This window comes from Ovis aries, chromosome 18 (assembly GCF_016772045.2).
Source record: "Ovis aries strain OAR_USU_Benz2616 breed Rambouillet chromosome 18, ARS-UI_Ramb_v3.0, whole genome shotgun sequence".
Classification (NCBI taxonomy): Eukaryota; Metazoa; Chordata; class Mammalia; order Artiodactyla; family Bovidae; genus Ovis; species Ovis aries.
Window position 1 is genome coordinate 32,243,069 of NC_056071.1, and position 26,328 is coordinate 32,269,396.

Genomic DNA, 26,328 nt, shown 5'->3' on the forward strand with positions numbered 1-26,328 from the left:
GGGGCGATCCAGGCCACAGCTGGCAATTGGAGACTATCCTCCGGACAGCTCAGGACTCACTGCCTCACTGATAAATCCCCTGGGCGCGAGGTGAGTCTGAGAGTCACCTGCTGGGGCTGTGCCCCTGGGGACCTGGAATGGGGGGAGGCAGTGTCCTGGGTCAGACTTCTGAGCAACTCACCGGGTTTTCAGCATCTGAGTCTTCCGAGCTGCTGATCACCACGACGCGCTCCTCTGAAACGGAGCAGGGGAGACAGGGTTAGGCCCTGCCAGGGCTGCTCGTGGATGGAGCCCAGGGTGTTCTCCTGTGGGAATCCTTGCAGGCCAGTGGGCTGGGTGGGTAACATGTGCCCTGCAAGGGGGCTGTCAACATTCAGCGTGTGTGCCAGCGTGGATCTGCCTGTTTAGTCGCTCAGTTATGTCCGACTCTTTGCAACCCTGTGGACTGTAGCCCGCCAGGCCTCTCTGCCAGTGGAATTCTCCGGGCAAGAATACTGGAGTGGGTTGCTGTGCCTCCCTTCAGGGGACCCCCAATGCAGGGATCGAACCTGCCTCTCTGATGTCTACCTGTGTTGGCAGGCGTGTTCTTTACCACTGGGCCACCTGGGAAGCCAGGATCTGCCTGTACGGAGGGGTTACTCAAGGTGGCTTTCCATCACTGCCTGCTATGCCTTGTCTGTGACGACTTAATTCAGCTACTGGCCCTGGAATGATTCAGAACTGACTACCTGTGGAGGGGGTGTGACAAGCACCACCTGGTTTGGAACCTTTGACCATCCTAAAGCAGCACACTGGTTGTTCCAATTCTCAGCTCTGTGAGCTGAGATGTTTGAGTTAAAAGATACTTTAGGTTTACAAAACCTGATTACCAATAGCATTTGTGAGCGAGGATTCTCCATTGGGGCTGAGTGTATGGCCAGGGTCAGGGTTCAGTGTGACCGGGGACAGGGGTCAGTGTGGGACCTAGAATGAAAACAATGCTGGACACTGGGTAAAAGAGCTCCAGGAAGAACAGTCTTGAACATTCCAGGATTCTGGGGGTTGACCTCCACTCACATGAAAGGACTCCCTGTCTGGCAGTGGCCATAAAAGATACCTTGAGCAAGCGAGATACCTTAGGTGGATGGCCTTCGTAAAAAAAATTTGGGAACCGACGGGTGTGGACTTTACCCAAGTCTTCTCTGAGCATGTGCTAGACACCCACCAACAAACATTGTTTGGGGAGACCCATCCTGTGCAGAGGCATGGTACTGGGTTCAAAAAGGGTGTGTCAGGGGAAGGAGCTAAGGAAATGTGTTCCCCAGGCTATCATGCTCCCTATATGGGCATCCCAGAAAAGCATGGGCTAAACCATCCGCGCTAGCCCCCCCCAGACAAACCCTGGGCTTGCCCTTCCCCATTTGGTGGCAGCTGAGGGCAAGACACACAGGGAATGCTGCTTGCCTTGGGCTTCCTGGGAAGGGCGTGAGGATGCAGAGGAGGGGTCCCACCCAGCCCCTGGAAGACAGCATGCAGGCCTCAGCCCATCCTGCCCATCCCCACTCCCTACCTGTCTCTGCAGGGTCGCCGGTTTGATGGTTGCTTTCAGGCAAGGGGAGCTCATCTCTTATGATGGGGCTCTTGGGGCTGGAGGGCCCATCCAGGTGGGGTGGCGAGACTGCCCTGGAGGTGCTGGGCCTGGGCTGCTCAGGGGAGCTCTGAGCCAACCTAGACTCTTCCCCCTCCTCAGACTCCATCTTGATGACCTTCCGGGGGCACTCGGTCTGGCAGGCCTTCCTCTTCTGCGTGTGGGTGCCCTCCTGTGCAGTGGGGTGTCACAGGGCAGGGTCAGGAGCCTCCAAGGGGACTGGGGCCGTGGGCAGAGACCCAGACCTGAGTGGCAGGAATCTGTTCCCCGCCCCATGCCCTTTGCTCCTCCTGTCCCCTTTGCTATCTGCCGTGCGGATCACACCTCTCTACACAGAGGTCCTCCCAAGTCAGCAGGCACACTGGCCCTGCTGGTGACCACTGACCACCAATCTCTGCTGGCTTCTGACTGCCCTGGGAGGGGCTCCTGCTTGGAGGGAAGCTTCCTAACACGGCAACCAAGAGCTGGGAGAGTGCAGAGTCAGTGCCTATTGAGGTCTGGGTTCTCACTTCCATTCCACCTCTTACCACCTAGTGGGATCCGGGCCCTGGGAAGGGGAGGGGAGGGCTGGGGAATATCTTACTTCTCTGCGGGAGGGGTCTTGGATGGAGAAGGCGTACACTGGCACAGGGTGTGCCCCTGGCACCGGCTGTACCACGGCCAATCCCGCGGCTTGCATCTGGTCCCTCGGCACCTCCTCTGGCTGCAAAGTTGGGACACAAAAGTAGTCAGAAATGACCAGGTAGGGGACTACCCTGGTGGGCCAGTGTGTAAGTCCCTGTACTCCCAATGCAGGGGGCTCAGGTTTGACCCCTGGTCAGTGAACTAGATCTCACATGCCGAAACTAAAGAGCGCGTGTGCCTCAACTAAGACCCAGTGCAGCCAAATAAATAAATATAAAAAACAAAAATGACCAGGCAGTAGGACCACCCAGGTCCCCTGGTGTGGGGTCAGCTCAGTCTCCAAGGCCTCACCCAGACATAAGAGCTGGCTCCTGGTCCAATACCCAGAGCCTACTGGGGACCAGAAGTCTTCCTTGCAGCCTCCATGACTTCACCTATGGCAACCCTGAGGCGCGGCACCCCAGGGACTACGTCAATGCCTGTGCATCCTAACGGTGCCAGAAGATGGCCTCAGGGATCATACTGCCAACAACTCAAGGCTCGCTTGACAAGTAGACCCAGCCTAGACAACTCCAGGGCTTCCCTGGTGGCTCGGACAGTAAAGAATCCACCTGTAATGTGGGAGACCTGGGTTCAATCCTTCGGTTGGGATGATCCCTTGGAGGAGGGCTTAGCAACCCACTCCAGTATTCTTGCCTGGAAAATCCTCATGGACAGAGGAGCCTGGCAGGCTATGGTCCATGGCGTTGCAGTCAGACATGACTGAGCGACTAAGCAGAGACCAGCACAGACAACTCTAGGGACAAAGTGGTGGTGGTGGTGGTGGTCCCTACTAATGGTAGTAGCTCCTCTCTAGCTGCAAATTCATCATAGAGAGGGGACCCTTCCACTGAGCTGACATTGCCCCCTGCCCCATCACCTGTTCACAACAGCCCAAAGGTGGAAGCAGCCCAAATGTCAACTGATGAAGAGATAAAATGTAGGGTAGCCATTCAGGAGAATGCTATTCAGCCAGAGAAAGGACTGAGTTCTGACCACACAAGGTGGAGGAACCTTGAACGCATCATGCTAAGTGGACAGCTAGCCACAAAAGAATGTATACTGTATGATTCCATTTATACGAAATATCCAGAAGTGCCAACTGCACAGAGACAGCAGACTAGGGGTTGCCAAGGGTTGGGGGAGGCAAAGTGAGGAGTGACTGCTCCATAGTCTGGGAGAGTTATACCAGACTGTGAGTGCACTAAATGTCACTGGATGGTATACTTTAAAATAGTGAATTTTACAATGAAATTACAGTAAAAAAAAAAAAAAAAAAAAAGGAGGTGGTACTATATTATGATTATTGCCCATCTACAGAGAAGGAAACCAAGACACAGAGAGGTTAAGTGATTTCCTAAGGTCATATACCTAATAAGGGCCTGGACCAGGGGCTTGAAACTAGTGTTCTTTTTAATTTTTTAAAAATTTATTTTTGGCTGCATTGGATCTTTGTTGCTTTGTGCAGGCTTTCTCTAGTTGTGGCAAGAGGAGGTTACTCTCCAGCTGTGGTGTGCGGGCTTCTCTTTCTTAGTGCACAGGCTCTAGGCGCATGGGTGCCGTAGTCGCGGAGCATGCTCCGCGGCACGTGCAGTCTTCCTGGACCAGGGATTGAACCCACGTCCCCTGCACCAGTAGGCAGATTGTTATCCACTGCGACACCAGGGAAGTCCAAATCCAGTGCTTTTGAAATGCAAGTTCCTTTTCTGCGCCTGAGTATGTTCCCTTTCCTTCACTCACTGTCTCCTTTATGTCCCTCTGCACCATCTTTCCCTATCATGGGAAACTTAAGAGTAAGCTGGACCTTTTGCTGAAACGGTGTTTGTGATGTGGCGAGCATCCCTCTGCAATGAGAGGCCCAGATTCCAGGGCTCAGTCCAGGGGCTCCGGCCTGCCCCTCCTACCTCCAATCCTGACTCCTTGGCACCTCACACTCCCTGTGTGCACTCAGCGGATGAGGGTTCATCCAGAGCCCAAGGTCCATCCACACAGCTGGAGGGCGCTCTTGGCTAAGCTGAGCTGTGTTAGAAAACCCAGGCACTGGGCTGTAAGAGGGTGAGGTCAGGAATGTGCTTTCCTCATGGGGACAGGCTCTGTCTGCTCCCGAGCAGTGGGGCACGGGGTCAGGCCCACCCTCACAGGGTGAACGGCAGGGCTTACCTGGCCAGGCCAGGGCAGGGGCAGTCGGGGAAGCCCGGCACGACCGGCCGTGTGCTGGGGACCAGGACCCTGCGGTGGGGCTCTTCTTGATGTCAAGTGCCTTCATGTCAAATGTGGGTTCCCAACTCATGGACTATCATGGACTGATTTCCTCCCCTCCTTCCTGGGTTTCTTTCTCTCAACAGCTTCACAAAAAGAGAGGAGAGCTGTCTCTCTGAATCAGAGTGGACCTGTTTGGGGTGGGGGTGGGGGGGACGGGTTGTGTGGGAGGAGGGGATAATTTGGCAGGTCATTTTCTCCCAGGCCTCTTGGAAAAATATACAATCTCCAGGGTACTCTCTGTGCCAGTGTTTTACAAATTACAGTTGTGACCCATGGGTGGATCATGGCAGCAAAGTCATGACTAGCATTTTTTGTATTACATAGAATACTACAGAACAGAAAAGTCTTGAGAGTACATTCCACATTTATAAGTGTAATTTATGGCACAAAACTTCTGTTTTAGCTATAGGTATGTGCATGGGTATACACCAGTAGGTTAGATGTAAAATATATCTTTTACAGTGGGTGGTGGTCAAAAAGTTTAAACCACTCCACAGTCATTAAGATGGCCACTACTTAAAAAAAGAGTGCGAATGAGAATGTGGAGAAACTGGAACCGTTGTGGACTGTTGGTGCACCCATGCGGTGCAGCCACTATGGAAAATTTTATGGTGATTCCCCTAAAACTAAAGACAGAATTATTACACGATTCAGCAGTTCCACTTCCAGGCAAATTGATGTTATATGTATTTGATCACCATTAAAAATGAAAGAGTGGGGACTTTACTGGTGGTCCAGTAGTTAAGAATCTGTCTCTAATGCAGGGGACCTGGGTTCGATCTCTGGTCCAGAAAGATCCCATAGGCTGAGGGGCAACTAAGTTTGTGTGCCACAACTACTGAGCTTGTGTTCTAAGAATCTGTGCTCTGCAACGAGAGGCCACCACAATGAGAAGCATGCACACTGCAACTAGAGAGGAGCCCCTACTTGCTGCAACTAGAAAAAGCTCGAGTGAGCAACGAAGACCCAGTGCAGCCAGAAAATAAATAAATTTTTTTAAAAAATGAAAAGAGTTCGAAAGGTCTTGGTCTGCCTGCCTGTGTGTGTCTCTGAAAACTGCTGGCATGTAAGAGAACCTTGTTCCACGTGGGCTGTGAACTCCCCAAAGGCAGGGCTGGGCTCCTCTCAGCCTCTGCCCCATCCTTCCTGACACCACCTACCCATGTTAATGAAGCAGGGACACACATGAGAGCTCAGTAAAGAAAAAAAAATCATCATGACTGATTCATAGTTATTTTACAGTTTTAAAACAATTTATTTTTTCCATTAAAGTATTGTGACATCATTACAAAAAGAACCAAGGGAGAGAGAGGAAGGACAATGTCCGAGGTGCCGTCCTACCCAAGCGCTCCTAGTTAATTACACCAGTTGGTATTCATCATCCTCTCCACCTAGGCACGGGGCTTCCCTGGTAGCTCAGAGGTTAAAGCGTCTGTCTCCAATGCTGGAGACCAGGGTTTGATCCCTGGGTCGCGAAGATCCCCTGGAGAAGGAAATGGCAACCCACTCCAGTATTCTTGCCTGGAGAATCTCATGGACAGAGGAGCCTGGTAGGCTACAGTCCATGGGGTCGCAAAGAGTCGGACACGACTGAGCGACTTCACTTTCACTTTTCACTTTCACTTTCCACCTCGGCATGGGGTGGGGATTAAAATAAACCAGCAGTTTCAGGAGGGATGCATGTTGGTGCTGGAAGCCCAGTTCCTGCCTCCTAAGGCAGGAATGTGGGTCCAAGCGGTGCTTCTCTCCTAGCACAGCCAGACCATGCCTGCCCTCCTCAAGCAGCTGCACCTGTCCTTTGCACTCATGGTGTATGACCCACTTCCATTCCCCAGCTCCATCCATCCCCACCCCCAAGCCTATTATGAAAATGAAAGCAAGAAGAGTCTGCACAGAGCATTCTTCTGATGCTCCAAGTTCAACCTGCTTAGAAACTGGCAATGAGAGGGCACAAGACGAGACCCAGAAAAATGCCCAGACCTTCTTCACACAAGACAACATAGGCTCTCTTGCTGTTGTTCATCAACTAACCACTGACACCTGGAAGCCAGAGCAGTCTGTGGCCCTGGGGCACTTTTCACCACCATTCATAACTTCTTTGAAGACTTTCTCATTCTAGCATTGTCTATCATATCAAAATAACCTAAAAGCCAAGGAACTGGCTAAATAAATCACACTACACCTATTTTAGCACAGACCACTATGCAGATGTAAAAAGGCATCAGGAAGCTCCCTGCCTACTGATGAGATAAGAATTCCCCAATAGTATTGTGCCCTAGGCATAATATATATGTGGCACTGTGCTACCTCTGTCCAAAAAAAAAAAAAAAAAAAAAAGCAAGTATATAGTCGTATTTGCTTGTAACTACATAAAGAAATTCTGGAAGGATATATAAGAAATAAGCGTGGCTCAGTGGTAAAGAATCAGCCTCTCAGTGCAGGAGATGCAGGCTTGATCCCTGGGTTGGGAAGATTCCCTGGAGAAGGAAATGACAATCCACTCTAGTATTCTTGCCTGAGAAATCTCATAGACAGAGGAGCCTGGCAGGCTGCAGTTTATGGGGTCGCAAGAGTCGGACACAATTCAGTGACTAAACGACAACAATATGGGTGTAAACACTGGTCAGATGGGGACAAGGTGGGAGGAAGACATGATCACTTTCTGTTTTTATTATGATTTCTGACCATGTGATTGTATTACTTCTCCTAAATATCCAGAATTAAATGTCCTTTTAAAATTTTATATGTGTGTATATGACAGTGCAGTACCCAAGACAGTTGGGAACTGGCTTCAAGTCCTGCCCTTAGCATTAGCATGCTGTGTGGCCTTGGGTTAAGTCACACCCTCTTTGGGGTCTTAGCTTCATCCTCTATACAAGAGCAGGTCAGACTCCAAGATTTCTCCTAACTCTAAAGCTCTCAGATCCTAAGTTCTGCTTCCTACAGGAAGCCTCTTCTGATTGCCTCAACCTACAGCAATCTCTGTCTCCTATGGGCCACACCATGGCAGAGCTAGAAAGGCTGACTGCCCTCACCAGAAGACCTGCTTTCCAAGGAGGACCAGTCAATCCTGGGCCCAGCTCCTTGACATGCACACAGACCTGGATGACCAGGATGGGGAGCAGACCAGGTGCCCGATCCAGGGAGGAACTGAAAAAGCTTATCCTGGGAGAGAGGAGAAATGCGTGCAAGTAGCCAAGAGGACAGGTAACAGGATGCCAGTGCATTTGCACCCAGGGATGTGCTCTAAGAGCACTGCAGAGATGGGAGTGGCTCAAGCCTCAGGAATGAGCAAGCTTCCTACCCCTGGAGGTGTGTGCATGGTGGCTGACAGTCACAGGTCAGCGGCGCTGCAGAGGAATGACCGCGTGAGAGGGAGTGCGGGCGCTTTCCAACCCTGAATACTACGGCTCTTAGGCCTGTGATGGCCCTGAAATCACATCGATGGAACCCAGGCTGCTGTGATCACTGTCTGATACCTGGCCTCATTCTCCATTCCTCTCCAGAACCCTATGTGGCGGAAGGGCCACATATCTGGAGTGGGGCACACAGAGGGGAGGGTCATCTGCCATGTCTATCAAGGGCCTGCCTGCCAGGGACCACTGCTTTATCTCCTGTCCATCCCTGGGCCTAACACCTCCTGGAGACCTACTATGACATCAAGACCTACTATGGCACGTAGGAGCCCAGAGCCAGCCAGCCCTTCCTCCGCCCCCTCCCACTGAAGCTGCAGTCCAGGCCCCTGCTGTCATTCTCTCAGGTGCTCTCTCTCCTCCGTTGCCTGCAGACACGGGGACAGCAAGACTCAGCTTCCTTCCCAACAGAGGAGAACTCCCAACCCACCCGGCCTGCAGGATGAACCTCCTCCCCCCTTCAAACCTCAAGTCCATCTCACCGGGTCAGGGCCACAAGTGTCTCTGGGAGTGCTGGCAGCTTCTGGGCTGGCTCTCCTGGATAGAGCTGCATCTGGAGAACACAGAGAAGGTCATAGGCAGGTCAGGGACATCCCTGGCGAGAGGCATCCTGTCTTAGGACAGTGACAAAGGAAACATTCCTGTTGCTTTTCCTGGAGACCCCTTTTCCAGGGCCTCTGGCAGCTCCATGGAGTGGCTGTAGCTGGAAAGAAAGCTCCCTGATTGCAGTGGGCATGAACTCACCTAGAAGGAAGAGAGGGGTGGCATGGGAGAGTGCTTGCCTTTGGCTCCAGACCCCAAGCACAGCTCTCTCCAACTTGGGGCCGCCACCAAGGCAAAGCACGGACAATTCTAACAGCGTTACTGCTCACTGATTTCTCTGCACAGTGAGAGCTCCATGACACTCTTCTCACCTGTGGCCTGTTTTTATTAAATCTAAATCTCTCATGCTGGAAGATAAAATAACTCCTTTCTCTGCCACCACCGAGGCAAGCTGTTTAAACTCTATGGAAGTCATTTCCTGTACATGTGGTAATAGTTACCACCTAGGTGGAAAAGGCGCATGTCCACGCTAGGACTGCATTTTGATGAATGCATCCACTAGCTCCAAGGCCAGGAGTGAGCAGGTCTCCATCGCTGCCATCTGCCCAAGAACCTTCAGATTCTGAGGCTTCCCTCCCCTTTCTCAGTGAAAGGGCATCCTCACACCAGAACCGGAGATTTTGTCAAAGAGCCATTTCAGCCTCCCTACCCTGGAGGCCCTCCTGTGCAGCCCCTGTGTCTCCTGGAAGCCTCCTTGCTGCCTCCAGCCCCTAGAAAGCTGCTGTAAGTCCTGGATTTGGGCTACAGAGCCAAGCACTGTCTCATTCTCCAGCCACACGATGTGCCCCAACCTTGTCTCCCAGTCGGACTGGACAACTCCAGGTCAGAAACTGGTCCTCTGTCTCCTCACTTCCCCAGTTCCCAATACCAGGCAGGGCCCACACAGATAGGCAGCTAGTCCAGATGGCAGGCCATCCGAGGGGCAAAAGATCCCTTCCACTGAGCCTGGTTTTGGGTAAGCACCCCACCAGGGGATGGGGGTGGGGGTTAGGAGTGGTGGTGGTGGTAGTGGTCCGCCCCTCTGGGGCTAAAATGATACAGGGTATGGTTCTCAGCTTTATAGTTTCTTAAGTCCCTTGAGGGGCTTCCCGCAGTGGCTCAAGCGGTAAAGAATCTGCCTGCAATGCAGGATACCGGGGTTCAATCCCTGGGTCGCCAAGATTCCCTGGAGAAGGAACTGGCAACCTATTCCAGTCCCTCTTGCCTAGAGAATTCCACGGACAGAGGAGCCTGGTGGGCTACAGTTCATGGGATAGCAGAGTTGGACACAACTGAGTGACTTTCACTTTCAACTTCCTTGAGAGTCACAAGATCACAACTAATACTTAGGGTCTTATAAATCAGTCAGACGTGACCCTACTGGGTGGCTGCAGGCTTCTGCTCCCCCAGACTTATCCTGCGCTCTGTAACCTACAATGTGATCAAACCCAAGAGACTTAATAAAAACCCCACAGTTTCCTCTTATGTCACATGGGGCTGATCTTTTCCACCTGCCTTTCCCCACGGGCATCAGCAGGCCCAAGCCCTCACAGGGTAAACAGGCCAGCCATGAGGTGATGGTGGCTTACCTCTACCCTGGGTGATGCAAGAGACGAGGCCCTGCAGGCGCACCCTGAATTCGTTGAAGCTGTCTGTGTGCACAGTGGCTCGCAGACTCTGGGGCTCCTCTTGGCGCAGCTGGTGGAGTGCCTTGCGCAGGAAGTCATGCATGTCCAGCACCTCCTGATCCGAGGCGTATAGTTTCATCCTCTGCACCAGCACGCTGCCCATACGGATCCGCTGCAGTACAGCATCCAGCCGGCCCAGCTGGCCCGCTATCTCTTCATAGTCGCGCTGGTACCGCGCACCCACGCCTTCCAGCAGCTCACGCTCCTGCTCTAGCACGTGCGCTACCACCTCGCGCACGCGCTCACGGATGAACTCCTCAGTGTCGGCGCGTACACGGCCCAGCTGGCTGATGGCAGAGCGCATCTGCGCCTGCGCTGCCCCGAAGCTGCGGTCCTGCTCCTGCAGGTCCTGGGTCATGGTGTCCAGCTCATCCTGCCGCTGCTGGATCTCCATGCTGATGTCGCACTTGAGCTCGCCGTGGTCCCTATCCAGGAGAGCGCACGAGCAGCACAAGGGCTTGGAGCAGCCTCGGCAGTAGATGCTGCGGACACAGAAGGTTGGCCTGATTTAGGGGATTCCTGCTTTCTTTTTCTCTTTAAATATTCTTTACTAAATGCCTCTTCAAAACAGTTACAAAAACTTTGAGTGCTGGTATGTTTCTACATCTGTGCTTTTCTCAGTTCAGTGTTTCTGGTTATGGGGATAGTATCCAAACTACCAATAAAACTTATTGGAACATAAAAAAAGTTACTAAAGTAGTAATAGCTAGCCTCCATCCATGAAATACTGTATATTAACACATACATGTAATTTAGAAAGACAGTAACAAAAATCCTACATGCAGGGCAGCAAAAGAGGCACAGATGTAAAGAACAGACCTTTGGACTCTATGGGAGAAGGCGAGGGTGGGATGATTTGAGAGAACAGCATTGAACTGTGTACATTCCCATATGTAAACTAGATGACCAGTGCAAGTTTGATGCGTGAAGCAGGGTACCCAAAGCTAGTGCTCTGGGACAACCCAAAGGGATAGGGTGGGGAGGGAGGTGGGAGGGGGTTTCAGGATGGGGTGGCACATGTATGCCCATGGCTGATTCACGTCCATGTATGGCAAAAAAGCATCACAATATTGTAAAGTAATTATCCTCCGATTAAATAAATTTTTTTTTTTTTTAAAGCAGAGTTAATCATCATCAGAAGTACCCAGCACTTCTGAATTTCTTTTCTCCGCCTCGGAGGCAACCAGGAGAGCATCCTGGGTGCATCCTTCACACCTCTGGCTCTTCAAACTGCTCCACATAAATAGTCACACTCTTCTGCTGCTAGCAGAATCCCAAGGACTTGAAACATTTCATCCCACTTAATCCTCCGTAGAGTGTCTTAAGAGAATGATTATTATCCTCACTTCACAGACAGAAGAAATCAAGATGTTCAGAGGTTAAATAACTGACTCATACCTACAATAATTTTGGGCAGGTTGATGTTTATTTAAAAAAAAAATCAGATCATGCTAAACGATTATTTTGTAACTTCCTCCTCTAATTTAACTTTTGTTCAGGACACTCCTCATCTAGGTCTACAAGCATAATCTTCAGTTCAGTTCAGTCGCTCAGTCGTGTCCGACTCTTTGCGACCCGATGAACTGCAGCATGCCAGGCCTCCCTGTCCATCACCAACTCCCAGAGTCCACCCAAATCCATGTCCATTGAGTCGGTGATGCCATCCAACCATCTCATCCTCTGTCGTCCCCTTCTCCTCCTGCCCCCAATCCCTCCCAGCATCAGAGTCTTTTCCAATGAGTCAACTCTTTGCATGAGGTGGCCAAAGTATTGAAATTTCAGCTTCAATAACAGTCCTACCAATGAACACCCAGGACTGATCTCCTTTAGGATGGACTAATGTATTTAATAGATCCATTACATTCCAGATGGACCACACTGACTCAGCCATTCTATTAATAACGCATTGGATCAGTTTAGTGGAAGACAACTTTTCCACGGGGTGGGTGGGAGGGGTGTGTGCAGGGGAGGGGGGATGGGTTGGGGAAGGGGTGGCAAGGGGTGGTTCAGGCAGTAATGAGAGTGATGTGAAGCAGCAGATGAAGCCTCCTTTGCTCCTCGCCAGTTCCTAATAGGTTCCGACCAGGATGGGTCTGCAGCCCAGGGTGTTGCAGAACTCTGTGTTAACGGGCATTCCAGTGATTTCCTGTTTGTGCATTTCCCCCCAATATGGACAATGCTTTATGTAGCCTCATGCATAGATCCTTTTGTTTCTATGAAATATATGATAAAATAATAGAATTGCTAAGAGAGTGTATATTTTAATATATTTTAGCCAGCAGACACTTCCATAGTATTTACTATGTGTCAAGATACTTATAAACATTTCACAAATATCAACTCACTTAATCCTTATAACAATCCTATGGAGTGGGAATTATCATTGTTCCCATTCTAAGGATGGAGAAACTAAGCATGAGGTGCAATAACTTGTTCAAGGTCACACAATTAGAAAGTGACAGAGTCCAGAAGCAAATTGTAGTAGGCAGAATAATGGTGTGCATTCAAGTACTAATTCCTGGAACCTGAATAGGACCCCTCACATGGCAAGAAGGGCTTCCCTGATAGCTCAGTTGGTAAAGAATCCGCCTGTAACACAGGAGACCTCAGTTCAATTTCTGGGTTGGGAAGATCCCCTGGAGAAGGGATAGGCTACCCATTCCAGTATTCTTAAGGCTTCCCTTGTGGCTCATTTGGTAAAGAATCCACCTGCAATGCGGGAGACCTAGGTTTGATCCCTGGGCTGGGAAGATCTCCTGGAGAAGGGAAAGGCTACCCACTCCAGTATTCTAACCTGTAGAACTGCATGGACTGTAGAGGCTATGAGGTCGCAAAGAGTTGGACTCGGCTGAGCGACTTTCACCTCACTTCACTTCACATGGCAAAAAGGACTTGATAGGTGTGATTACATTAAGGATCTTGAGATGGGAAGATTATCTTGGATTATCTGGGTGGACCCAATGTAATCACAGGAGACCTCATAGGGGAAAGAGGAGATAGGCAGGAGAGTGAGAGAGGGAGAGGAAGTAGAGGTCAGAGTGATACTGTCCTGGTGGCTTTGAAGGTGGCAGGGGATCATGAAATACAGAATGGAGGCAGGGACTTCCCTGGAGGTCTAGTGGCTAAGACTCTGCTTTCCAAATGCAGGGTCCAGGGTTTGATCCCTGGTCAGGGAACTAGATCCCACATGCCAAAACTAAACATTCCATGTGCTGCAACTCAGACTGGGAGCACTCAAATAAATAAATAAACAATATTTTTTAAAGAAAGAAAAGAATGCAGGCAGCCTCTAGAAGCTGGAAAAGGCAAGAAAATGGGCTCTCCTCAAGAGCCTCCCTAAGGAACACTGTTCTACAGACACCTCGATTGTAGCTCAATGAGACCTACTGCAGACTTCTGACCTCCAGAGGTAAATAACCATCTGTCTGTAATGGTTCAAGCCCCTAAATTTGTGGTAAATTGTTACAGCAACAATAGGAAACTAACTAAAACCCAAGTAGCCTGGCTCAGAGTCCATGCTCTGAAACACTGCATGAAATATTACTCTTCAAATAGCACCAGGAGGACTTCCCTGTGATCTGGTGGTTAAGAATCTGCCTGCCAAGGCAGAGAACATGGGTTTGACCCTTGGTTCAGGAAGATCCCACATGCAGGGAGGTGACTAAGCCTGGGCACCACAACTACTGAAGCCCGTGTGCCCTGGAGCCTGCGCTCTGCCAACAAGAGAAGCCAGTGGAATGAGAAGGCTGAGCACCAGAGCGAGAGAACAGCCCCGGTTCACCACAGCTAGAGAAAGCCTGCAGTGCAGCAACGACGGCCCAGCGTAGCCAGAAGTTCATTAATCAAGAAATTTAAAAAATATTACCAGGAAAAATATTAGTTACTTCCCTAGAAATACTGCTGTAACTTACTCTTGCCAGCAATGTGAATAACAAGTAAGCCCATCTAAGGCCAGGAGAAAGGCTTTTAGCTGGGGCCACTTTGGTCTCAATTAGTGAGATCAACTTGTCCCAGAAATGTCAACAGAGAGCCTGCTGGCCAACCCAGTTCCAAAGTCTTGGCACCAGGTACCAGGTACGAGTCCTCAGCTTTGCCAGCTCTCAACCTTCCCAAGTTACCCAAGGTGGTAAGTCCCAAGGCTTAAGCCTCTTGATCAAACAGAGGAGACTTATTTCACACTAGCAAAGCTTCTCTGGAGACAGAAAAATGTGTGGAAAGGGGAATGGGGGTCACTACTGGGTCATGAGTCTTCAACGCCTCCAGCCTCAGCACACTGGATCTAAGTAACAGCCTCATCTAGCCTGTGAGCAGGGCCAGTGACTGAGGTAATGGTAGTGGGGAGCAGAGAAAAAAGCTGCGCAGATGCGGATCTGACCTCAGCTCAGTGTCCTTCCTTGGCAGGTCATGTAACCTCTCTGGACCTTGGTTTTCTTATCTGTAAAATACAGGTAATTCCCACCTCATATGGGAGTGGTTCTACTGCTGCTGCTGCTGCTGCTGCTAAGTCACTTCAGTTGTGTCCGACTCTGTGCGACCCTATAGATGGCAGTCCACCAGGCTCCCCCGTCCCTGGGATTCTCTAGGCAAGAACACTGGAGTGGGTTGCCATTTCCTTCTCCAATGCATAAAAGTGAAAAGTGAAAGGGAAGTCGTTCAGTCGTGTCCAACTCTTCACGACCCCATGGACTGCAGCCTACCAGGCTCCTCTGTCCATGGGGTTTTCCAGGCAAGAGTACTGGAGTGGGGTGCCATCACCTTCTTCGATGGGAGTGCTAGAGAAGATCAAGTAAGTCCTTCATGAATGTTTTTAACAAAGACTATAATTATGATTGACTGAAATATTAGTGTTCTCTAATGACACTATTAACAAGAAATGCTAAGGATCATGAAAACAATGAGTAACTCTAGAGAGGGAAATTTGGCAATATTCATCACAATTACAAATGTAATTATCCTTTGACCCAGCAACACCCCCTTCTAGATTTCTTTTCTACAGCTCTGTCTCCAGGCATAAAAGGTAACATCTGTACAATGTAACACAGTCCGTAATAGCAAAGAATAGAAACAAGTGCCCATCACTACTCAAAGAGTTACATAAATTAAGATGCACCTGTGCAAGAGAGTACTATGCAGCTGGAAAAAACAGAGGAGGTTCATTAGAGGCAAAAATCTCTCTGGCAAAATAAGGAGAATAATAGGAGTATTAGAAGGATTAGATGTGTTACATATATATAAGGTTAGAACAGTGACCAGCATATACTGTATTCAATTATGATGATGTATATTTTAAATAAATCAAGATGTGGAAGTGTATATATAGGATGTTACCCTTTATATATGAATGGAGAAAAATAAGAATATATTCATATCTGATTGCATTTGAATAAAGAAACCTTGGAAGGTTACAAATTATTAGTTATGGGATGGGGCAGGGCAGAGGTGGAGTAAGACATTTCACTGTACACCTTTGAGTTTGCTCTCCTGGTTGAACTGTGTGAATGTATTACCTATGTTTTTAATTAAAGAACAGAATTCTATTAGATGTGGGCAATGCTGCTGCTGCTGCTAAGTTGCTTCAGTCATGTCCGACTCTGTGTGACCCCATAGACGGCAGCCTACCAGGCTCCCCCGTCCCTGGGATTCTCCAGGCAAGAACACTGGAGTGGGTTGGCATTTCCTTCTCCAATGCATGAAAGTAAAAAAGTGAAAGTGAAGTCGCTCAGTCGTGTCCGACTCTTCATGACCCCATGGAATGCAGCCTACCAAGCTCCTCCGCCCATGGGATTTTCCAGGCAAGAGTACTGGAGTGGGGTGCCATCGCCTTCTCCGTGTGGACGATTAGACAGGCTATAGACATAAAGGGAGAACTAGAACCAGCCGTCATTTTCTCAGCTTTGGGTCCATGGGAGAGGGGCTGAGTCTGTGGTGAGTGTCCCTTTCTCAGAAAAGGTGCTCCATAGGGATTTCCCTGGTGGTCCAGTGGTTAAGACTTCACCTTCCAATGCAGGGGGTATATGTTCGATCCCTGGTCTGGGAGCTAAGATCCCACATACCTCGTGGCCAAGAAACCAAAACATAAAACAGAAACAATATTGTAACAAATTCAATGAAGACTTTAAAAAATAGTCCACATTAAAGAAAAAACAAACTTAGAAAAAAAGGAGTGCTCCAGGCTGGGAAGGGGACCCCTAGAGTGGCCTGGCTGGAGGGAGAGCAAGACTTGCTGGGTGGACCACAGTCTCTGCTGGGTCCTCTTCTTTGGCCCCTTCTGCCCCAAGTGCGGTCTCCCAAGGGAAACCAGCCACCACTCCCCCTCTGCAATCAAATACTCTACCACTGAGTGATACCCCCACCACTCCCCCTCTGGATGGAAGGAGACAATTAGCTTCAGGTCTCTCTCTGTTTGGGGCCTTACAACAGACACCCTGGGGCCCAAAGCCCCCAACTTTCTGCTAAGACTGAGGTGCAGGCTCTGAATCAGAATGACCCCTCACGCGGCTGCCACCCAAGACCATGAATGATTTCCTTGGCTTAGTTCTTCATTCAAAAGACACTGAGCACTTCCTGTGTGCTTGGCATTTTTAGGGGTGACAGAGGTGAGGTGGGCACCTGCCCACAGGAGCTCCATGATAAGGATCTGGACTTAACGCAGAGAAGTGTAGCTCTGGAGAGCAAAAGGGCACTCATTTACTCCTGGAATACTCAAAAGAATGAACTAAAACACCACAGAATCAATACGCCAGAATTAAAATAGCTTAATTCTATTCCAGCAAAGCAAACGAAAAGAAAATATGGTAAATATTTTCCAGTTCCCATTCACAATGGCAATTTTTAAAATGCTAAATAATAATAATAATACCTAGACATAATCCTAACAAGAAACATGTAGAACTTATATAGACTAAATGACAAAAAACCCACTAAGAGAGAAAGTCTAAAAAAAGGAAAGAGTGTATCAAGGACCCAACTACAGAGACTACTGAAAGGTTGTTGTTGAATCACAACGCCGGGATTCTTGGCCCCCGGAGGAGAAGAATTCAATCCGGGGCCAGAGACGAGGCTCGATCGCTCAGAGCTTTTGTGTAATAAAGTTTTATTAAAGTATAAAGGAGATAGAGAAAGCTTGTGACATAGGCATCAGAAGGGGGCAGAAAGAGTACCCCCCTGCTAGTCTTCAGCTGGATGTTATATAGTCACAAGCAGCCTGCTAATGAAAGAAAGGAATGTCTCAAAACTCAGAATGGCACCAGGCCCTTCACCCATAAGATGTATTTTGGGATAATCTTGGTACCAAACGGTTAATCTTGGGCCATAAAATGATTAACTTGAATCCTGAAGGGCAGATCACCATACAAATAGTTTCATTTACATAGATTAGAGGAACAATATCGGAATATAACATACTGGTTTATCAAGTAGGTTCTGAGCCAAAAGGCTTGAAGACAGAGAGACACAGAGACTTGAAGACAGAGTTTGGGGTAAATGCATAGTATACTAGCATAGCTTAAGATAAACATTTCCATAAGAAAAAGGCATTGGTTAACTTCAGGTGAAACCAGGTATCACTATGGCAACACAGAATTTTTAGAGAAACTTCCTTTTAAATTTGTATAGATTAAGGAAAAAATATCGCTAGTTTGTTTCCTCCTGCCTCTTAAGAGAGATAAAAATGTCTGACACTTGCAGGCTATTTCCTCTGGAGACCCCTGGCCTTCCTGCCTGTTACCCTCTCACTATTATTAATTTTTCCGAAGTTAATATAAAGGTTTGAAGCAATTTTAGGCAAACTACGAATGAGATTTTAAAGCAATTAAAAATTTTTTTAAATTATTATTATTTTTGGCTGCGCTGGGTCTTCATTGTGGTGTGTGGGCTTTCTTTAGTTGCAGGGTTGGGGGGTTCTCCAGTTTCAGAGCATGGGCTCTAATGCACGTGGGCTCTCTAGTTGTGGCACGTGGGTTTAGTTGCCACTCAGTATGTGGAATCTTAGTTTTCCGACCAGGGATTGAACCTGCATCCCCTGCATTGGGAAGGCAGATTCTTAACCACTGGACAACAAGGGAAGTCCCAAGAATGAGATTTTAAAACTTAACCAATTGATTCTAGATTTCACATGAAGGAGTAAACAGATCAAATAGCTAAGAAAATTTTTGAAAAATCCGTGTAAGGATAGGGATTTTTAGTGCCACTGACAACATTACAGAACTGCCACTATTAATGTAATGAAAAATAATAGCCAAGAGAAAGATCAGCACAACAGAAAGCCCTGAAAGAGACCCTGTCATCTATCAGAATACAGCATTTTACATAATGAAAAAGAGCATCCCAAACTAATGGACATTAAAGGGGTTTTCAACAATTTTATCAGGAAAACTGGTTACGGGAGGGGGCAGATAAATCAAGTTAGAGCTTTGCCTCATACACTACAGCAAGATATATTTTTGATGAATCAGAGTTAAATATGAAAAATAACACCATGGGGATATAATAGTTGGCTATTTACTCTCATGATGGTAAAGACCTTATAACCAAGGAAGAAAAAATCATACAATCAACAGATGGAGTCGCCTGAAAATTCAAAATGGTCTATTTTTTGAAAAGACATGCATGAGCTCCTATTTTAAGGAAATTACACTTTGTGACACTCAGGGATGTTCATTCTGTTTTAGATAATTATAGAGACAGCAGGAAGGAAAGGAAAAATTCTATACTGATAGTAGTTACCTCTTTCTCTTCCTCCCTCCCCCTTTTTATGTACTGAGATTTTCCAAAAGTTTCCATAATCAATTCTAAGCAAAGGCTTTTGGACTTTAAGTAGGAAGCAATGGGGAACCAACAGAGAACCCATTCCAACTGGGAATTACAACAAAGCTCTATCTCTTCTGTTTTGTGACACATTGTTCGGTTTACTCCGTTATGACTGTGCAGTGAATTGACTGCACTATGACTATTTAAACAGAAGCTCCAGCAAGTTCCCTGGGTTCTCAGTCTTCCCATTCCTAAGCTGCCTGTGTCTAAACATCCACGCCAGAGGCCACTCAACCGTGGACAAGGCATCTGGAGCTCTTCCATGATTCCTATCTATGAGACCATAAGTGAGTGAATTACGTTCTCTGAGTCTTAATTTCCCCATCTATACAATAGGGACAAAGATTCTGTCTCACAGATGGTTACAAAGATGAGGGGCTGGTGTATGGGAAGCAAGCAGCACAGTGCCAGGTACACACTGGACATTCTGGAGTTGTGGAAGAAGACAAGACATTAAGCACATAGCGGGGCTGTGTGTGCGGGGAGCGGGGCTAGCCCTGCTGCTGGTGGGTGAGCCTCTCAACCTCGGGCAGTAAGGAAATATAAGCACTGAGTGTGGTCTCTGGACTGCTCCCTTCCCAGTATGGACATGCCACCCTAAACCAGCCTCACCTTCCACGAAGATCACAGCGGCATGCCACTTTTGCTGTCCTAGGAATCTTGCATCCTCAGAATGCAAGAACAAAAATCCTATGAAATCAGGACCCGTGGAGGAGAGCTGGCCCCAGAGCAAAATTCCAGGGCAGGGCCTGGCTTGGTGAATGGTGACAGAAAACTGTCCACGTCACACCCCCATCTCAACAAGGTGACTGGGAGCTTTCACTTCTGTGGAGTAGTGAAAGGAAAGGCCTCCTTTGGAAATTCAAATAATTAGCTAGGGGGGAATTAAAGGGCTCCATTAGTTATTTGCATGACTAATGCAGTATGAATGCATTTAACGGGACTGGTTTCCTGCTATCTCCAGGGTGACACAGTTGAGGAAATAAGATTTCTGAAGCCAGGAGAGGAGATGCATAGTTGGAGATGCCAAGATGCTCAAAGAGACTGAAAGCATTATCCATTAACTAGCCATTGGCTGAGGGGGTGGTGGCAGAGATGGGGAAACCTGAGGTCTTAGGAAGATAAAAGAAGTTAGGAAAGAGGGGAGAAGGAAGCCTTGTCTATTTCCCACTGTCTCCTTATACTGGCCCCACAACCAAGAAAGAGGAAGAGAAAATTTGTACTTTTCCTCCCCCACTCTTTTCTGTGTAGGTCTCTGCTTTCAAGATGAGGCGGTCAGTGTTCTGTTGGGCCATGTCACTCATTCAGCAGGAGCCCTCCTGCATGGGATCCCGGCCTCCCCTTCTCTCTTTAGGGCAGTGAAGGGAACTAACATCCAAAGGCCACTCAAGCCAAAGATCAAGGGGAATTCCAGACTCCTCCCCTCCTAGACTGCTTCAACAATTACTCATCGTTAAGTCTTATTAAATTCTATCTTCCTTTACTTAAATATAATTACTGAATACCAACTATGTTGCAGCTATGGGGCTAGAATGTAGAGATGATTAAGGCAGAATTCTAGTTCCTAGATCTGTCATACCAATTCCCAACAATACTGCCTTTGTTCTTGCCCCAGTTATGACTTTGATGCCTTTAAGACTGTCCCTTTGTAGGCCTCCTTGGTCTCTCCAGTCAACCCTTCCTCCACACAGTATTTCTAATATGTAATTACCATCATTAGCTTAAGTGATTGCAATGATGCCCCTTGGAAGTACTGCCAGAATAGTTATCAAGTGCAGGAAATATTTTAAGTGACGTGTGAAAGTGAAAGTGAAGTTGCTCAGTCGTGTCCGACTCTTTGTGACCCCATGGACTGTAGCCTCCCAGGTTCCACCATCCATGGGATTTTCCAGGCAAGAATATTGGAGTGGGTTGCCTTATGTTAATGAAGGAGATTCAAGTTTGAGCAAACTTAGATCACTTGGGCAAATTCATTGAGTTGTATAATAATACACTATATAGTATTGAATACTAGTCCACATGAACATGATTTCAATTTACATGTCAGTAAATCTTGCAAGACAACAAGACAAAGTTTATCACATAGATAGTAATTATCAAGCTATTTTAATTTCTGCTTTATTGACTATGCCAAAGCCTTTGACGGTGTGGATCACAATAAACTGTGGAAAATTCTGAAAGAGATGGGAATACAGACCACCTGACCTGCCTCTTGAGAAACCTATATGCAGGTCAGGAAGCAACAGTTAGAACAGGACGTGGAACAACAGACTGGTTCCAAATAGGAAAAGGAGTACGTCAAGGCTGTATATTGTCACCCTGCTTATTTAACTTCTATGCAGAGTACATTATGAGAAACGCTGGGCTGGAAGAAGCACAAGCTGGAATCAAGATTGCCAGGAGAAATATCAATAACCTCAGATATGCAGATGACACCACCCTTATGGCAGAAAGTGAAGAAGAACTAAAGAGCCTCTTGATGAAAGTGAAAGAGAAGAGTGAAAAAGTTGGCTTAAAGCTCAACATTCAGAAAACGAAGATCATGGCATCTGGTCCCATCACTTCATGGGAAATAGATGGGGAAACAGTGGAAACAGTGTCAGACTTTATTTTGGGGGGCTCCAAAATCACTGCAGATGGTGATTGCAGCCAAGAAATTAAAAGATGCTTACTTCTTGGAAGGAAAGCTATAACCAACCTAGATAGCATATTGAAAAGCAGAGACATTACTTTGCCAACAAAGGTCCGTCTAGTCAAGGCTATAGTTTTTCCAGTCGTCATGTATGGATGTGAGAGTTGCACTGTGAAGAAAGCTGAGTGCCGAAGAATTGATGCTTTTGAACTGTGGTGTTGCAGAAGACTCTTGAGAATCCTTTGGACTGCAATGAGATCCAACTAGTCCATCCTAAAGGAGACCAGTCTTGGGTGTTCATTGGAAGGACTGATGCTGAGGCTGAAACTCCAATACTTTGGCCACCTCATGCGAAGAATTGACTCATTGGAAAAGACCCTGATGCTGGGAAAGATTCAGGGCAGGAGGAGAAGGGGATGACAGAGGATGAGATGGCTGGATGGCATCACCTACTCGATGCACATGAGTTTGGGTGGACTCCAGGAGTTGGTGATGGACAGGGAGGTCTGGAGTGCTGCACTTCATGGGGTCGCAAAGAGCTGGACATGACTGAGCAACTGAACTGAACTGAACTAAATTTCAATAAATAAAACGACAATTTCGCCTGCAGTGCAGGAGGCCTGGGTTTGATCCCTGTGTTGGGAAGATCTCCTGGAGAAAAGAAAATCTACCCACTCCAATATTGTGGCCTGGAGAATTCCATGGAGTCCATGGGGTCGCAAAGAGTCAGACATGGCTGAGCGACTTTCACTTTCACTTTATGGGGGCTTCCCAGGTGGTGCTAGTGGGTAAAGAAGTCTCCTGCCAGTGCAGGAGCTGCAGGAGACTCAGACTCAGTCCCTGGGTCTGGAAGATCCCCTGGAGAAGGAAATGGGAATGCACTCAAGTATTCTTGCCAGGATAATCCTATGGATAGAGGAACCAGGCAGGCTACAGTCCACACGGTCACAGACTCGGACACAACTGAGCGTGCATGCACATATGTAACTTAATACTTTATTAGTTAAGGGACATATGATATAAAGAGGCAGCTCTTCTATTTAGTTGTACCAATCTCAAAATACCTCTCCAACTCTAACAGCTTTGACAGAACAAATCCAAAGCAGGTATTTGTTATGCAGTTCAATGACTATAATCATTAAATGTAAATAGAATCTGGGGACATAGAAAACAAGTAGTAATTCCTTATGTGACAAACAGTTTTGACATTCTCAAGTTCTTTTATAAAAATGTGTATAAAATGATTTTATGTAGTTTTGATGTCTACTGTGGTTCTGATCTTTGTTGTTCATTCAATACTCATTAAACATATACAACTAACTCCAGTATTCCTGCCTAGGAAATCCCATGGACAGAGGAGCCTAGTCCATGGGGTTGAAAAGAGTCGGACATAATTTAGCAACAAAAGTACCACCATAATTACTCTTATAAAAAAGATAATAAAATGATTTTATGTAGCTTTGAGGGTCTACTATGGTTCTGATCTTTGCTATTCATTCAAAACTCATTAAACATACACGTTTCCCCCAAACTGTAGTAATACTGTTAAGATTATTAATCTGAAAAACAATAAAATCATAAATTTAAAACTGTAATACTAAAGGTAACAGAGCAAGAAGAAAATCAGTAAGAGGAAGAAAGAGGAGGAGGGGTAACATAAGAAATTTTCACTGAAATAGAACTTTTAGACTAAAGGAGCAAGATAGGGTCTAGAATAATTTGATGCAAAATGCTCAACACTAAGACAGCTTGGTTAAATTAATAAATCTCAGGAATGAAAAGTATCTTTCGGCATCAAGACAGAAAAAGCAAATGAATCTGTCCTCAGGACTCTCCTGGTGAACATTTGATGCTGAACAATAATTCAGCAAAGTCTATAAAGCGCTAAACAAATGACATCTGGACATCACCAGATGGTCAACACCGAAATCAGAGTGATTATATTCTTTGCAGTTGAAGATGAAGAAGCTCTATACAGTCAGAAAAACAAGACTAGGAGCTGGCTGTGGCTCAGATCATGAACTCAATATTGCAAAATTCAGACTTAAATTGAAGTAGGGAAAACTATTAGGCCATTAAGGCATGACCTAAATCAAATCCCTTATGATTATACAGTGGACGTGACAAATAGATTCAAGGTATTAGATCTAAAAGATAGAGTGCCTGAAGAACTATGGACAGAGGTTCGTGGCATTGTACAGGAGGCATGATCAAGACCATCCCCAAGAAAAAGAAATGCAAAAAAGGCTAAATGACTGTCTGAGGAGGCCTTACAAATAGCTGAGAAAAGAAGAGAAGTAAAAGGCAAAGGAGAAAAGGAAAGATATATCCATCTTAATGCAGAGTTCCAAAGAAAAGCAAGAAGAGATAAGAAAGCTTTTCTAAATGAACAATGAAAACAATAGAATGGGAAAGACTAGGGGTCTTTTCAAGAAAACTAGAGATACCGAGGGAACATTTCATGCAAAGATGGCCACAAGAAAGGACAGAAATGTTATGGACCTAACAGAAGCAGAAGATATTAAGAAGTAGTAGTAAGAATACACAGAACAATACTAAAACGATTTTAATGACCCAGATAATCACGATGGTGTAATCACTCACCTAGAGCCAGACATTCTGGAGTGTGAACCAAGTGGGCCTTAGGAAGCATCACTATAAACAAAGCTAGTGGAGGTGATGGAATTCCAGTTGAACTATTTCAAATCCTAAAAGATGATGCTGTTAAAGTGCTGTGCTCAATATGCCAGCAAATATGGAAAACTCAGCAGTGGCCACAGGACTGGAAAAAAAATCAGCTTTCATTCCAGTCCCAAAGAAGGGCAATGCCACAGAATGTTCAAACTATCGCACAACTGCACTCATTTCACATGTTAGCAAAGTAATGCTCTAAATTCTCCAAGCCAAGCTTCAATAGTACATGAACTGAGAACTTCCAGATGTTCAAGCTGGATTTAGAAAAGGCAAAGGAACCAGAGATCAAACTGCCAATGTCTTCTGGATCATAGAAAAAAATAGAGAATTCCAGAAAAACATCTACTTTTGCTTCACTGACTATGCTAAAGCCTTTGACTGTATGGATCACAACCAACTGTGGAAAATTCTTAAAGAGATGGGAATACCAGACCACCTTACCTGCCTCCAGCAAAACCTGTGTGCAGGTCAAGAAGCAACAGTTAGAACTGGACACAGAATAATGGACTGGTTCAAAATTGGGAAAGGAGTACAGTAAGACTGTATATTGTCACCTTGCCTATTTAACTTACATGCAGAGTAATCATGCAAAATGCTGGGCTAAATGAAGCACAAGCTGGAGTCAAGGTTGCTGGGAGAAATATCAATAACCTCAGACATACAGATAACATCACCATTATGGCAGAAAGTGAAGAAGAACTAAAGAGCCTCTTTTGAAGGTGAAAGAGGAGTGTGAAAAGCTGGCTTAAAATTCAGCATTGAAAAAATGAAGATCTTGGCATCCAGCCCCATCACTTCACGACAAATAGATGGGGAAACAAGGGAAATAGTGAGAAACTTTATTTTCTTGGGCTCCCAAATCAATACAGATGGTGACTGCAGCCATGAAATTAAGACACTTGTTCCTTGGAAGAAAAGCTATGACAAACCTAGACAGTGTATTAAAAAGCAGAGACATTACTTTACCAACAAAGGTCCATATAGTCAAAGCTATGGTTTTTCCAGTAGTCATGTACGGATGTGAGAGCTGGACCATAAAGAAGGCTGAACGCTGAAGAATTGATGCTTTTGAACTGTGGTGTTGGAGAAGACTCAGGAGAGTCCCTTGGACAGCAAGGAGATCAAACCAGTCAATCCTAAAGGAAATCAACCCTGAATACTCATTGGAAGGACTGTTGCTGAAGTTGAAGCTCCAATACTTTGGCCTCCTGATGCAAAGAGCCGACTCATTGGAAAAAACTCTGGAGGCTGGGAAAGATTGAAGGCAAAAGGAGAAGTGGGCAGCAGAGGATGAGAAGGTTAGGTAATATCACTGACATGAATCTGAGCAAACTTCGGGAGACAGTGGAGGACAGAGGAGCCAGGCACACTGCAGTCAGACAAGACTTAGCGACTGAACAAGTCTAATTTTACTTCGATATCTTTTTCTTTTTGTCAAAGTCAAGAAAAATTAAACGTAACATTGCTTAAATAGCAAGCTTCCTTTGAATAATTTAATTCTAAGGGAAAATACAATCTCAGCTCTAAACAAGCAACTTGCAGAATTCTTTTCTTGCATCTGGGCTGGTTGTTAGTTGAAGACTGCCTGCAAGTGGAGGCTGGGAGTGCCAGGACAGGCTCTGTGCAGACAGAGTCTGCAGTCAGGAAATCTTGTGTCCTGGCCTGGTCCTCGCTCAGATAAGTCCTCTTACTTGGGCATGAGCTCCCTTTCATGTTCTGGCCTCTTGCAACAATTCTTTCTTTCTCAATAATCTTATAGGAGGGTGTGGAACAGAACTACCCTATGACCCAGCAATCCCACTCCTGGGCATATACCCAGGAAAACCATAATTCAAAAAGCTACATGCATCCCAGTGTTGAATGCAGCACTATTTATAACAGCCAAGACATGGAAGCAACCTATATGTCTACTGACAGAGGAATGGATAAAGAAGATGTGGTACAGATACACAATGGAAT

The 26,328-nt window shown here is 46.7% G+C and overlaps 1 protein-coding gene across 9 annotated transcripts in view; it reads right to left on the reverse strand.

The window, feature by feature from the left end:
- The window catches only part of PML (PML nuclear body scaffold), a 52,684-nt gene that overhangs the window by 12,383 nt on the left and 13,973 nt on the right, over positions 1–26,328 (reverse strand). For 3 of the 9 annotated variants that reach the window (XM_004017861.5, XM_012098711.4, XM_012098709.4), the window contains exons 3-7: positions 10,137–10,717; positions 8,448–8,518; positions 2,211–2,330; positions 1,550–1,799; positions 182–234 (exon numbers count right to left, since the gene is read on the reverse strand). In XM_004017861.5, the coding sequence (XP_004017910.2) occupies positions 182–234; positions 1,550–1,799; positions 2,211–2,330; positions 8,448–8,518; positions 10,137–10,717 (1,075 nt within the window). Of the gene's footprint in view, positions 1–181; positions 235–1,549; positions 1,800–2,210; positions 2,331–5,783; positions 8,334–8,447; positions 8,519–10,136; positions 10,718–26,328 lie in introns of those variants that run through there. The other 6 variants (XM_042235269.1, XM_042235268.2, XM_012098712.4 and 3 more) reach the window with 5 other exon arrangements.